Here is a 15,437-nt window from a genome sequence, read left to right as displayed (position 1 = left end):
CTAATTTTCTAGTATTAGTTTTGGAACTTGTATGGAGAACAAATCACATTTTACATAATATTTATGCAGAAATATTGAAAACTCAATTTGTTGTTGTTGTTGTTAGCTGTGAAGTCGTGTCCGACCCATCGCGACCCCATGGACAACATTCCTCCAGGCCTTCCTGTCCTCTACCATCTTCTGGAGTCCATTTAAGTTCACGCCTACTGCTTCAGTGACTCCAACCAGCCACCTCATTCTCTGTTGTCCCCTTCTTCTCTTGCCCTCAATCTTTCCCAGCATTAGGCTCTTCTCCAGTGAATCCTTCCTTCTCATTAGGTGGCCAAAATATTTGAGTTTCAACTTCAGGATCTGGCCTTCTAAAGAGCAGTCAGGGTTGATCTCCTCTAGGACTGACCGATTTGATCGCCTTCCAGTCCAAGGGACTCGTAGGAGTCTTCTCCAGCACCATAGTTCAAAGGCCTCAATTCTTTGGCGCTCAACCTTTCTTATGGTCCAACATTCAGAAAACTCAATAGACTTCATCAACTTTTAAGCACCATTATAGGAAAGCAAATTGAGAATTGTGATATTGCTAATTTATAAATGTCTTTGCAACTAGCATCCAGGAAAAATAATAAAATCATAACTTGATAATATATTGTGATTACAGGAAGTCCTTAGCTTACACCCATTTGCTCATCCACCTTGCTGCTGGTGGTCTTCTTCTCTTTCCTAACGTTATAGACTTCTCCAGAGAGCCCTTATGTGGCCTTTTAAATAGAAATAGAAAAAAAATGAAAACAATATAAAAAAGATAAATCCCAAACTTTCAGGGATTATACCAGAGAAGGGAATATAAAATAAGGTGATTCTACCATCTAGCCAAAAATGTAAAAATGATTTGATATGACTTTTACATCCAATAGCTTGCACATCTTACAAAACTAAGGTTCTACATTTAAGCAAGAAAAACCAAATGCACGGGTATAGAATAGGTGGTAACTGGCTCAATAGTAGTAACTGTGAGAGAGATCTTGGAGTCCTAGTGGGCAATCACTTAAACATGAGTCAGCAGTGTGCTGCAGCTGCCAAAAAAGCCAACACATTCCTAGACTACATTAATAGAAGGACTGAATCAAGATCACATGCAGTGTTAATACCACTTTTTAATGCTTTGGTAAGACAACACTTGGAATATTGCATACAATTTTGGTCACCACAATTTAAAAAGGTGTTGATACTCCAAAAAGAGAAGAACATCAAAAATTATTAGGAGACTGAAGGCTAAAACGTATGAAAAATGCTTTCAGGAATTGGGTATGTCTAGTTCAGAGATAGGCAACCTTGGCTCTTTTATGACTTGTGGACTTCAACTCCCAGAATTCCTGAGCCAGCATGGCTGGCTCAGGAATTCTGAGAGTTGGTCCATGAGTCATAAAAGAGCCAAGGTTGCCAACCCCTGATCTAGTTCAATGAAAAGGACTAGTGGGTAGTTGACATGATAGCAGTGTTCCAATATCTAAGGGGCTGCCACAAAAAAGAGAGGGTCAACCTGTTTTCCAAAGCATCTGAAGGCAGGACAAGAAGCAATAGATGGAAACTAACCAAGGAAAGAAGCAATCTAGAACTAAGGAGAAATTTTCTGATAGTTAGATCAATTAATCAGTGGAACGACTTGCTTCCAGAAGTTATGGGTGCTCCAACACTGGAGGTTTTTAAGAAGAGATTGGACAACCATTTGTCTGAGACGCTATAGGATTTCCTGCTTGACCAGGGGATTGGACTAGAAGACTTCCAAGGTCCCCTCCAACTCTGTTATTCTGTTAGTCTATTATCTACATGTCACTGATTATCATAGAATTAGCATGGGAAATGTTGAAATTTGTTGATTCAGTGCAGGATGGTAAGAAAGAATTTGCCAAAACACCATTACTAGAAATCTGAGGTATGGTGTCTCTGTACCTGTTCCCTGAAAGCAAGCAAACAGGGAAAATAATTTCTAATTATTTTTTTTTAGTGAAGTAGTAAATAATCTATTTCTGAAGTACATGAAAGCTATAATTGATGGCACAGTTATTGGAGACGGAGGAATCTATTGAGTAGAAGCACTTTAAGTAATTCATAGGAACATGTCAGATGCTATCTAGCTAAACATACAGCACTGATACCCAATGTTGTATAAACTGGGTTTCTGAGGGTTTCCTTATACATACAGGTGAAACTCGAAAAATTAGAATATCGTGCAAAAGTTCATTTATTTCAGTAATGCAACTTAAAAGGGGAAACTAATATATGAGATAGACTCATTACATGCAAAGCAAGACAGTTCAAGCCGTGATTTGTCATAATTGTGATGAGTATGGCTTACAGCTCATGAAAACCCCAAATCCACAATCTCAGAAAATTAGAATATTGTGAAAAGGTGCAATATTCTAGGCTCAAAGTATCCCACTCTAATCAGCTAATTAAGCCATAACACCTGCAAAGGGTTCCTGAGCCTTTAAATGGTCTCTCAGTCTGGTTCAGTAGGAATCACAATAATAGGGAAGACTGCTGACCTGACAGTTGTGCAGAAAACCATCATTGACACCCTCCATAAGGAGGGAAAGCCTCAAAAGTAATTGCAAAAGAAGTTGGATGTTCCCAAAGTGCTGTATCAAAGCACATTAATAGAAAGTTATGTGGAAGGGAAAAGTGTGGAAGAAAAAGGTGCACAAGCAGCAGGAATGACCGCAGCCTGGAGAGGATTGTCAGGAAAAGGCCATTCAAGTGTTGGGGACTTTCACAAGGAGTGGACTGAGGCTGGAGTCAGTTCATCAAGAGCAATCACACACAGACGGATCCTGGACATGGACTTCAAATGTCGTATTCCTCTTGTCAAGCCGCTCCTGAACAACAAACAACGTCAGAAGCGTCTTACCTGGGCTAAAGAAAAACAGACCTGGTCTGTTGCTCAGTGGTCCAAAGTCCTCTTTTCTGATGAGAGCAACTTTTGCATCTCATTTGGAAACCAAGGACCCAGAGTCTGGAGGAAGAATGGAGAGGCACACACTGCAAGATGCTTGAAGTCCAGTGTGAAGTTTCCACAGTCTGTGTTGATTTGGGGAGCTATGTCATCTGCTGGTGTTGGTCCACTGTGCTTCATTAAGTCCAGGGTCAACACAGCCGTCTACCAGGAGATTTTGGAGCACTTCATGCTTCCTTCCGCAGACGAGCTTTATGGGGATGCTGACTTCATTTTCCTGCAGTACTTGGCACCTGCCCACACTGCCAAAAGCACCAAAACCTGGTTCAATGACCGTGGGATTACTGTGCTTGATTGGCCAGCAAACTCGCCTGAGCTGAACCCCATAGAGAATCTATGGGGCATTGCCAAGAGAAAGATGAGAGACATGAGACCGAACAACGCAGAAGAGCTGAAGGCCACTATTGAAGCATCCTGGTCTTCCATAACACCTCAGCAGTGCCACAGGCTGATAGCTTCCATGCCACACCGCATTGAGGCAGTAATTGCTGCAAAAGGGGCCCAAACCAAGTACTGAGTACATATGCATGCTTATACTTTTCAGAGGTCCGATATTGTTCTATGTACACTCCTTGTTTTATTGATTGCATGTAATATTCTAATTTACTGAGATTGTGGATTTGGGGTTTTCATGAGCTGTAAGCCATAATCATTACAATTATGACAAATCACAGCTTGAACTATCTTGCTTTGCATGTAATGAGTCTATCTCATATATTAGTTTCCCCTTTTAAGTTGCATTACTGAAATAAATGAACTTTTGCACGATATTCTAATTTTTCAAGTTTCACCTGTATATTCTTGGCATTGCCCTACAATCTTCACCTATAAGAAAGAGTAATAGTAGATATTAACACAATAAATTAAGCTCTAGGGGGGAAATGGAATAATTTAATAGTGATTAAATTAGATTATTTGGATTAATGTACTATTTAAACTGTCCACTTAAATTTATAAAATGTAACTATAACTTGGAAAGAAAAAGATCCCATCATACCATATAGACAACTTTCCTATATAAGAATTATCCCTATACAAGCTAGTTGCTCCTATTTTTCTTATAAATACACCTGGCTAGTTACCCAGATTATATTTTCTAAGCATGTCTGATTGTTTTGGGTTTTTTTCCTAGATCTGCTCTGTATTTCTGTTATCTTTACGGCTAGCCCACTGAGCTAGCAGGCTCCCTTCCGTTGTAATTATATGTTATATTTGTTAGCTTCCATACAGTGCTATTATATTTGTTAGTTCCCATACAGTGCTGTTTTAACTGTCCAAGGTAAGATTCAATTGCCTTTCCTGTTTATCTGTGAGACAGACTGCTCCATAATTTGTTCTAAGCTGCTAACATAGGTATCTCGGTTTTGTTTTAAAATGGCTGAATGTTACTTTCATTTGGTTTTAATTAGCATTTTATTGTGGATCTGTCTTAGAGCTAGTTGATGAGATCATATTCACCATAAAAACTATGCAGTTGTACTAACATTTTAATCACTTTAGCCTATGGTGTTTTGTTGTTTATGGCATTTCTCATACTATTAAGTATTCACTTAATTCTACTATAACAAACATACTAGCAAATGAATCGCTTGCTCACAAAACAATACTACTGCTTCAGTTACTGTATTGTTCCTCTTGAACAGCAGAGCTGAGCCTTCTTAGGGAAACCTAGGCCTGCTCTCTCAATGGCCTAGAACAGATTTTCATATGAACCAGTTTAAACGTCCAGCTCAAAATCATAAGGTTTTCTTTAAATACCTTTTTCTTGCCACAAAATCTAATATTTGTCAGTCTTAATAAACAGCAATGCTTCTCTAGGTTTTGTGACTTAGGTTAGAGTTATCTTAGAAAGAAAACTTTTCTCCTTTTTTTCAGTGTTTGATATCAAATTCTAGTTAGCAAAATGTTGTTCAAGATCATCCAGAGCCCTACATGAGAAGGGAAATCCCAGATATTCAAGCAAGTTTCAGAAAGATAACACAGCTGATAATTGAAAGTGCCCCAAAATATTGAAAATAAGTCAATATGTACTTTAGTGATCATAGGCAAGTTTTGACCATATTAACATCTCCTTGGAAAACAAAGAAACCCCAGAAAAATCTCATTGTCCTTATGTGAAAGCTATACAGAACATAAAGTCCAAATTCAACAAGGTGAAACAGACTGGCTCCAGGTCAACAGAAAAAAACCCAGACAAAGCTATACTTTTCCTTCATTTACAGAGATATAAATAAATATTGAATATATACTATATATGTAATATACTATTACATATGTGTTGAATGTATATTGAGTGAAACTGGACTGGAATAATACGAGCACGGATTTAAAATTTGAGGGGGAAAAAGATTAGTAACTGTGTATGTCACTAATCTGACAGGTCAATATGTGAATAATCTGCATACTCTGCTAATGAAATCAAAGACACAGTAATAAAAATAGGTATATGATGAAATATTAGGAATAAACTAGTCTAATATTAACAACAAATACATAGATCTTCTGTCTTTTAGGAAACAGTAAAGAGTCCAGCAGTAAAGCTTTGGAAAGGATGTTCAGATGCTTTTCAACTGGTGGTACTTTGGCACCCGGAAGGTGGTACGCGACCATCCTAGACAAGTGCAGCAGGGGAGGGGAAAGAGCTGAAGCGGCGGCAGCACTGCACAAGCTTGAGGGAGAGAGGGCTCAGCAGAAACCTCAGATCGTCACAGGGCTCCAGCTGATTGGCGCTTCCGGAAGCAGCGCATAGCTGGAGGTGGACCAAAGGGAAAATGAGGACGGGGGGGGGACAGAGGAGAGTATATAAAAGGAGGTGGTTTTGCAGGAAAGCGAGAGAGGAAAAAAGGCAAGGGGGTAAACAGAAGGGGATGGAGAAAGAGACGGAGAAGCACAGCCTTCAGGAGATGAATCACCTGGAGGAGGGGGGAGAAAGGACAGGATATATAAAAAGAGGTGGCATTGGTGGGAGAGGGGGAAAAAGATAACAGGGAAAGATAAGGGGACGGAGAAGAAGCTGGAAGGAGAGACCGGCAGGCAGGGAGGAAAAAAAGATGGGAGAAAAAAATGTGGAAGGACAGACCAGCAGGCAGGGAGGAAAAAGAGAGAGGAGAGGGAGAGAGGAAGAAGGGCCGACCAGCCAGCTAACCACCAAAGCAGTGGTGCATATTAATAAATATGGAGAAATTCATCATACATTTGTTAGTGCAAAGGGAAACTGCCACTGAAGAAATTAAAACTGGTACTTTTTTCCTTTTGTTTTTACGGTTTGTAACGTTTTATTAGATTATAGAAAAAAAATACAAAAGCGAATGCTAGGACACTATGGGGAGGAAAAGGGGGTGGAAAGTGCGGGGAGAAGGGAAAAAGAAAAGAAAAGGCATTGACTTCTGATTTCCTCTGTTGCAGTAGAATGAAGCATTAACATTGAACCTCAACTTTTTACTTTTCCATAATAGTATAAACTAGCCGTTTCTATAACAAATCAATCTAATCAGTAAAACTGAAAATCCCCCCCCCCTTTATTTTAGTCATCAAGTTTTTGATACCTTGCTAAGCACTGGTGGTACTCGAATATTGTCATGTCCTAAAAGTGGTACAATCTGTGAAAAGGTTGAAAAGTCCTGCTGTACTGTATCTATATCCACAAAATTTAAAATGATTGAAAAACGGTTGGATTTTTGAGAACCAGAAGAGAAAGAATGTTGATGTTTTAAATCTCTGGATAACCAGGAAAAAGGATCATAGAACAAATCAATCCAAGATTTTGACTCGTGGCATGAATGAACAGGCTCAAATGCGAAGATCTAGATCCCTTAAGAATTTCATAATGTTAGGAAAAATTAAAGGAAAAATGGCCAGTAGTAAACTAGGAATAATTATATTGAAAACCAAATGGCCAAGGTGAATACAGATCTCCATGCAGAGAATCTATCTACATAGTAGCTAAGACAGACCAATTTGAAGAGATTAAGCAATCATTTCTGCATTCTGAATTTTTAAAAAGTATTTTAATAGTAACAAGATCTGATGTACTTGAAAGGGAGAGCATATATATATATATATATATATATATATATATATATATATATATATATATATATATATATATATATATATATATATATATATATATATATATATATATATATATACATACATACATACATACATACATACATACATACATACATACACACACATATATATCTCAAAAAATAAAGGGAACACAAGATAAGACATCCTACTATTAAATACAGTACATTGTGTTGTTTAAGTGTTCCCTTTATTTTTTGAGCAGTATATATATATAGGAATGGGTAGAGAATGAGATTATCTATGTTAACTCAAAATGTCAAATTGAGCTTTCTCATCACAATAGCAAGTTTACCTTCCTTTCCACTGTGTTCACATGAGACTACTTCTGTTTCATACTTAAATGAAGATTAATCATGACTAATCTTAACGATTAAAGTTAACAAATCCATTTTAAAAGGGATTTATTGCAATTAAGATTAATAACACTTAATCCAGATTCAAAAAAGATAATTTGGTATACTTAAATTAATTCATATTTTCTGGGTTTCTATGTAAACTGACTCACAGGTACCCTTCAGCTTCTATACACATGGAATCTGCGATACTGTTTGCTCAGAAACTAGCATTCAAAAATGTTAATATTTATAGAAATTTTCTGCCAAACATGTATTTATGAGGAGAAAATACAGGGAAGCAAAATCACATCAAACGTAGAGCAGTTATTTTATATTTATGTCCCTGTTTACCGCCCTGAGTCCTTGGGGAGAAGGGCGGTATACAAATCAAATCAAATCAAATCAAATCAATAAATAAATAAATAAATAAATAAATAAATAAATAAATAAATAAATAAATAAATAAATGTTGATGAAATACTGAAACAATGGCATTAAGAAAAGCAGAAGGCAAAAATCCATCAACTTTGGTCTCTGTGTGATCAGTCCAATTCAACGCTTTATACATAATCTGTTTTCAAGATTAAATATTCACATATTGCATTCAGATGGCCTGCTTTTCCGTAAAGAACCCACTAAGCCTACATGTAGTCCATGACTAATGACTACAACAGAGACCCAAATTTCTGTTACAAATTGATGCAGTTATGAAGTCAGTCATTGGGTGACAGGACTAGGTTTTGCAACCCTTTTTACCATGGTAGTTATGCAAATCACATGGTCATTAAGCAAATCCATTCCCCAATGGACTTTTTTGTAAGAAACCGGCTGGGAAGAAGACATTAAAACTGGTTGTAAAGGCAACCCAGTTGCCAAGCACCCAAACCACAGTCAAGTGATCAATGCAGGGACACTTTTTCTGAAGTCACTGGAATTTGAACCACCATTAAACAAATGGCCGTAAGTCAAGGACCACCTATATTCCACTTTATGTCTGGATCAAATCTTCCAAGAATCATCTGCATTAGGCTCTACACGGAGCTCCAGAATGCTCTCGCACATACCATCTTTTACCTTTATATGTTTTGATTTTAATTATAGTTTCTTTGACTATTGTGAGCCACTCCAAATCATTGAGAGTTGGCTGGCACAGAAGTTTAATTAATTAATATTAAATCATAATCCCAGTCCAATACTTCATATTTTCTGGTATTCCGTAAAGATATCATCCTATGACCTCCATCCTCTACTACTTTTTCCTTATTAACCAAAGGTATACATCATAATGTATGTTAAATTTATCTTGAATCAAAGCAAGTACAAAAGCAAAAGTATAATGCAAAAAGCCTTGTTATAAGGTTAGGATGAAAATTCACACATACATTAATATACACCTTGTTATGTTGCAACTTTGCTTTTCCTCTGGGTCAGTTAGAAGATGAATTTCTATTAATTAGCACTAGGCCTTCACTTCATTATCATAAAGCAAATTCATTTGCAACTGCTGTGTCAATTTTTCTCTTTAAAAAAAAGTTATACAACCATTTATATAACCTGCCAAGCCAGGCAAACTATGCAGCATTTGTAAAATATCTCATTAAAACAATTTCTCTCATATATAAAAAAAATACTCTTTAATGTCAACTATGCTTATTGTGATGGCAGCATACAACCATACATCCATACCCATCAAAGCTTTTCAGTGATCATGGAATCTACAATTTTAAACCAATAATTACCAATAACTGTCAAAGAAGGTAGCCAGGCATTTGTTTTTATAGATAGCAGCTTACCTTAGAATGCATAGGCACACTTTGCCTCCTGATGTTAAACGGCAAAATCCAAATCTTTGCTTGCTTTCAATGTCAGTAAGCACAAAAGTAAAATGCTGTCCAACTTGTGTTACCCTGGGGGGGAAGAAAAAACTGGGTTAGAAAGCACTCCCTTTAACACTAAAAAGTAAACATGCTTAAAATTAATGTTAATACTATTAGATTAATTGTTATCATATAATAGTTTAATAAAATAAAAAAACATTTTGAATCAAATCTAAATAATATAGGAAATAATATGAAAAGCCTTTGAGTGAACAGACATAGATGTAGTACAGTAGTCTTCACTTAATAACTAGCTCATATGGCAAACATTTGCAATTACAAAGTGGTGATCAATCTGCATTTATGACCCTTGCAGGTCTGTATAGCAAACAAAAGATGAAGTAAAATCATAAGCATAAATGGGGTTTCACTAGCAACTGCTTCACTTAATGACCTAGTTGCCAAACACAACTGAGATTGCTAAACAAGGACTACCTGTACAACTTTTTTTAATGATGTAGAATGTTTGTACTTGAAAGAATAGAAGGACATTTCTTAGAAGAGCTTTAGTGGAAAAAATGCTATTAGTAATATTATTAAAATATTATTTGTAACAGGCAATAAAGAATTAAAGATGTTCCATTTTTACTTAGACCAGAAGACCTTAAAATGGAGATTACGCTCCTGTGAACTGACTCCAATATCTGAATTATAAACCAAACAGTAAGAGGGAATTTAGGTTTTAAAAGTAGCTGACACTAACCATTAAAAGGAAATGTAACTTTTTAAACAAGTAAATAGTACTTCAAGCTGTTTTCTAATAAAACCTAATATTTTAGTACATTTCTCGCTTTTTGTTTATATGTGTGTTTTAAAATGATCTTAATAGCTAAAATAATGATGAAGAACATATATAAATATTCATCAATCTTGTTGACTACAAAGGACTTTTTCAAGGTCACTCTTATAGATGGCAACATTTTAAATACATATTTAAACAACAGGGCACACTTATCTGACAATGAAATAGATAGGGAGTATTTATATTTCTGCATTTATTATCAAGACATAATTTAAAGTTTTCTTGGAGGACAGATTAAGAATTACCTCTTGTTATATATGTAGTTATCAACATCAAGTTGTTTGCCCTTCTACAGGAAAAAAAATCATTTTCCTGTAAATTTATATGTGTCTGTGTAATTGTTCAGGAATGTGTAGCCATTCATGTGACAGAAAGATTTACACTAAAGTTATGACCTGCTTATATGTCTTTGATACTGTTTTCATTAGCATATATAGCATATTTTCCAGTTTTAAAAAAAACAAATGTTCATAGTTTAAAAGTACAACTAAGATAAAGACAAAAGATACAAAATTAGAAATGATATGAAGTAAATAGGGATCTTTTTTTCACACAGAAGCAAATGCAATTAAGACAAAGTAACTCCGTGAAGTTGTTATTTGGGAAGAGGAAACATAACAAAATATATAATTAAATTAAATTAAAAAATTCATTGACTAGAAATATTCATTGACTGATATTAATTTTATAAAATAAAATATCTAAGGATTTTGTTCGTTTCGGACAGCCATTTGTCCAAAATGGTATAGGGTTTCCTGCCTGAGCAGGGGGTTGGACTAGGTGACCTCCAAGGTCCCTTCCAACTTTATTATTATTATTGTTATTAAGTGTTAAATGAAACTGCCATATTCAAAAAAGGACAATCTCAATGAATTGAGGATTTTTTTTGGACAAACATCCCTTTGTTTTGCTAAATCGAAATTGTGTGTGATCAAAAAAGGACACTTCTATATATTATTATTCTATTTTCTACAGTTTAATTTATATGTTGAAATTTCATATTTTCACTGAAAGATAATATAGCCTACCTTTAATGTTTAGTACTTATATATCATATCATAAGTAAAACATATTAGATGAGCAAACATATAACAGGTATGTTATTATTATTAATTCTGAAGCTACACTTTATATGGACCAATTTAAATTGCCAGGGCTTTGCTGAGTCTGGATTCTAGAAACTAATACCTACCCACAATTTATACCAAAAATCTTCATATGTTTTCTAATATTTACCAGTGTATAATATGACATTATGAAAGAATATGAATCTTTAACCTTAAATTGTGTTTCTCAATAATACAGACCAAAAATAGCTAGACATTATCAAATTGTTTTGAAGCTATGCAAAAAAGCTATGAGCTTCTTAGTCTTACTTACTCCAAATTATAGGAAGAGAGCCATGTCAGTCTAAGGAAATAAAAAATTGGAAAAGAAGTCTGGTAAGATCTTTTCAAACTAACAAATTAAAAGGCATAATCTTCCATGATCTCATTTCAACAGATGTAATGGAGTGGCTACATTGATATAGGATATAACTTTGAGATGGAGTAAGGGGGTGGGCTCTATTTGTCTATTGATCTCATTAGCCTCCTGAATGCCTGATTTATTTTATCACTTGAACATTTCAAGTGATGGGTCAAAACAAATGTAGTTAAAAGTCTAAAATCTGGCTATAAATGCTACATTTTGTGGTACATTGGATAAAAGCACAAAGGGTGCATGATGATTTGTAAGTGTCAGGACCCACCCCAAACCACGTCTTAGGAAGACAAAAACTCTTGGAGTCAGTTCTAGTCCAAAAGGAATCTTTACTAGGACATGCTTGGTTGTAGGAATACAAGACAGGACTTAGTATTGTTTTACAAATTGAAATTTTATAAAGGGTACCCGGTTCAACCCCCCTTCCCTCAACCCCATTTGGTCAGCCCCCATCCTTCTACTTTCTGTCATCCCTTTCATGGGGAAAAAAAAGGAACTTCGAATCTTTATGGTTATTGCCTTCTTCCTCTCCAGAATTAAAAGAAAACACAAGCCAGATACCTTCTTCTCTAACCCTCCCTTTTGATCCCCCCAGTTCAAAAAGTTTCCTTGGTCTTTGAAATAACCTAAGGCAGGCTGAATCCACATATGCTCCTCCTTCCTTGGGAGATGGCAGAATCCATATTGGGGGGGGGATAATGTTTTAAACATACATTTATGAATGTGATATAAATGGATTCTGACAGTAAGTTTCCTTCATGTGTCCATAGTATAGTTTTACCATGACATCAAAGCAGTGAATTCATTCTATAGATTGACTGATGATAAAGAAGAAGTTGAGGTTATGATAAAATGTATTGAAAATTCTTTTCCATGACTCCAGATAATGAAAATGTCATAAACGTATCTCCAATAAAGGAAGTAAATGTTACAAAATTATTATTTGATCAACTGTGATGGAAATTATAAGTCCTACTAGTAGTGTCTCAAATTCGGTGAATATTAGTGAATTAAGTGTGATTGTCAGTATTTATAGATAAATGACAAATCATATTTGTCTAATAAATGTAAATGAAATTAACTGAGAATGAAATTAGCTGATACTATTAAAAATGAGTTTTCATATATTTGGTCCTTTTTTAATCTGTCATTTGCTTAAATATTTTCAAAAATATTGGCTTTGACATGCTTTTTCTTGTTGAAAGATGACAAAACATGATGGAATTGCTAGGAACAAATTATTTTGGTTATTATTGCTCACATATTACTACTAAGCGACAGAAAAAACATTCCTCCATTAATTTAATAAATGAAAACCCATAGAAGAGAATTATTTGTAGTTCAGAGTTAAAGTGTGGAGTCCTTGGTGCTCTCTTGTTTTCTTCCACATGTTTCATTAACAAATTAGTAATGCACCAAGAACCCCATAAATGAAAACTTCTCCAAAACATAAAGGTAAAGTTTCCCCCGCACATGCGTGCTAGTCGTTTCCAACTCTAGGGGCCGGTATTCATCTCTGTTTCAAAGCCGAAAAGCCAGTGGTTGTCCGAGGATGTCTCCATAGTCATGTGGCCGGCGTCATGCCAAAGGCGCACGGAACGCTGTTACCTTCCCACCGTAGTGGTCCCTATTTTTCTACTTGCATTTTTACGTGCTTTCGAACTGCTAGGTTGGCAGAAGCTGGGACGAGTAACAGGCGCTCACTCTGTTACACGGCACTCGGGATTCGACCCGCCAAACTGCCGACCTTCTGATCGACAAGCTCAGCGTCCTAACCCACTGAGCCACCGCATCCCTATAGTTTAATTTTATTTATTTATCACATTTATTTGCTGCCCATATGACAGTTCAGGAATTACATATCTAATTGCTGGTCACCATTCCATCAGCAAATGCTCAAATGAAGCTTTTAAAATGGCTGGGTAATCTTGGGCCAGTCACTCTCTTTCAACCCAATCCATCTCACAGGGTTGTCATTAGGGGGGGAGGGAAATAGAAGGAAGGTGTATTAGATATATCTGCTGCCTTGAGCTATTTGTAAAAAGGTGGGATAGAAATAAATAAACAAACAAATCTATACATAGGGCTTAAAAGTGCCCACTCACGTATCGCCATAACATATGCATAGTGTATAATTGAAAACATCCTGGACCAACTGTTTTATAGTATAGTTACTAATACTAATATAGTATAGTTACTAATTTTTAGTCTTCAAAGAACAAAATAGTTGATTAACACAGATAATGCCTGGACTTGCCAATATATTTTCCAGATTTCTTTTAAAATCTTGTTTTGCATTTATCCTCATATAAATATCTCAATTGGATTATCTTACTCTATCAGTTCAAGTAACTGCACTGATATTTCATTAATTCCTAGCCACTGGATGGCACTAAGAAAGCCTTAACTTCTTCATTGTTCCTACTTTTTTTCATTTGTAGTTATAAATTTAATAACATGTAGGTTTTAATGCTTTACCAAGAACACTATCTTAACTATATTACGTTATATGCATTTTTACTTTCTTTTCAACTTTTAAGTAGCTACTCTAAACTCAATGGGTAAGAAAGACTGCACAACACATACATGCAGATCTAAAGAACAGGGAACATTTCCAATTTTCGGATAAATACTAAAAGAGTAGCTGTTTCAGCAAAAACAACAAAGAGATCCAGTGTGTATATAATGAAAAACAAATAATACTTCTATTAGAAGAAACACTGGCAGGCTTCATGCTCAAACACAACTTTATTTAAAAAGTTTTAAATCTACTATATTTTCCCATTAGAATAGTTCTGATGTGATGAAACTTACTTTATACAGTTAGAAAAAGACTGATTTTCAAATTACAAGTCTCATTGTTTTCAGTTTGTTTTATTCCTTTTCTCAACACTGGTATGATGGAGTTCTGTGATTTATTCAAAGTTACATGCAAGTATAAAAGGAGTGAAAGCGTATCTGACTCTGAGACTTTCAAGTAACAGAAAAACATAATTCTTTATTAATTTTTACTGGATAGCACCTTAAACATTTAAGAATTTTTAAGTCTTTCAAGACTAAAGTCCACCTTCAGATAGCTGAAGTATTACTCAAATTAAAAAAGTAACTGTAACCAATGCCATGGTTTATGAAAGTAATAAAGTAACTGAGTTCAATTATACTGACATACCTGTAGTAAAGATTTCTGATATCAATGCTACCATAAATGTATATGGAAGTCTTCTTAACTAGTATACTCTAGGTTTGCTGGGATGATACCCAGGAATCTGAGGGGCCAAGTTTGAAAATACTGCTCTTTACCCATTATGATCATCTGGATTTGTCTTCTCCTACCTTCCTGCACATTTCTGTTTCTCAATTCCTTAATTCACATTGATTTTCCAGCATGACTTACTATGTTGCCATTTTATGTAATGAGTAGGGTGAAAACTACACAGTAAAAAATGGATGGGCTTTGATCTCATAGTCAATGCCTGTGTTTTGATTTATCTTTACCCCCTGTATCACTGAATAGTTAGAATTGTTTGTGTGTTTCCTGCCTTTATTATTTTTACAAATAGGTAGCAAACATATCCAACACATCTTTCCCCTCCTATTTCCCCACAAGAACAACTCTGTGAGGTGAATTGACACAAAAAAAATGACTGGCCCAATGTGACCCATGGCTTTCATGGCTAAGGTGGGACTTGAACTCATAATCTTCTGTTTTCTAATCTGGAACCTTAAGCACTAGACCAAATTATCTTTTCCCTTCTTTCTCTCATTTCCCAATTGTTACACTTGGTTATTTGGGTTTTCAACTTATACTCATTTCAAAATACTGTATTAAAGACACAGAA

The 15,437-nt window shown here is 35.4% G+C and overlaps 1 protein-coding gene across 1 annotated transcript in view; it reads right to left on the bottom strand.

Moving 5' to 3' along the window:
• DENND1B (DENN domain containing 1B) overlaps positions 1 to 15,437 on the bottom strand; it is a 219,192-nt gene that overhangs the window by 138,021 nt on the left and 65,734 nt on the right. The window contains exon 5 of the mRNA XM_081323441.1: positions 9,231 to 9,344. Within this exon, the coding sequence (XP_081179567.1) occupies positions 9,231 to 9,344 (114 nt within the window). The remainder of the gene's footprint in view (positions 1 to 9,230; positions 9,345 to 15,437) is intronic.

This window comes from Vipera berus (assembly GCF_964194415.1).
Source record: "Vipera berus genome assembly, chromosome: 3".
NCBI classification, from domain to species: domain Eukaryota; kingdom Metazoa; phylum Chordata; class Lepidosauria; order Squamata; family Viperidae; genus Vipera; species Vipera berus.
This window is presented reverse-complemented; position numbering and strand designations above follow the sequence as displayed.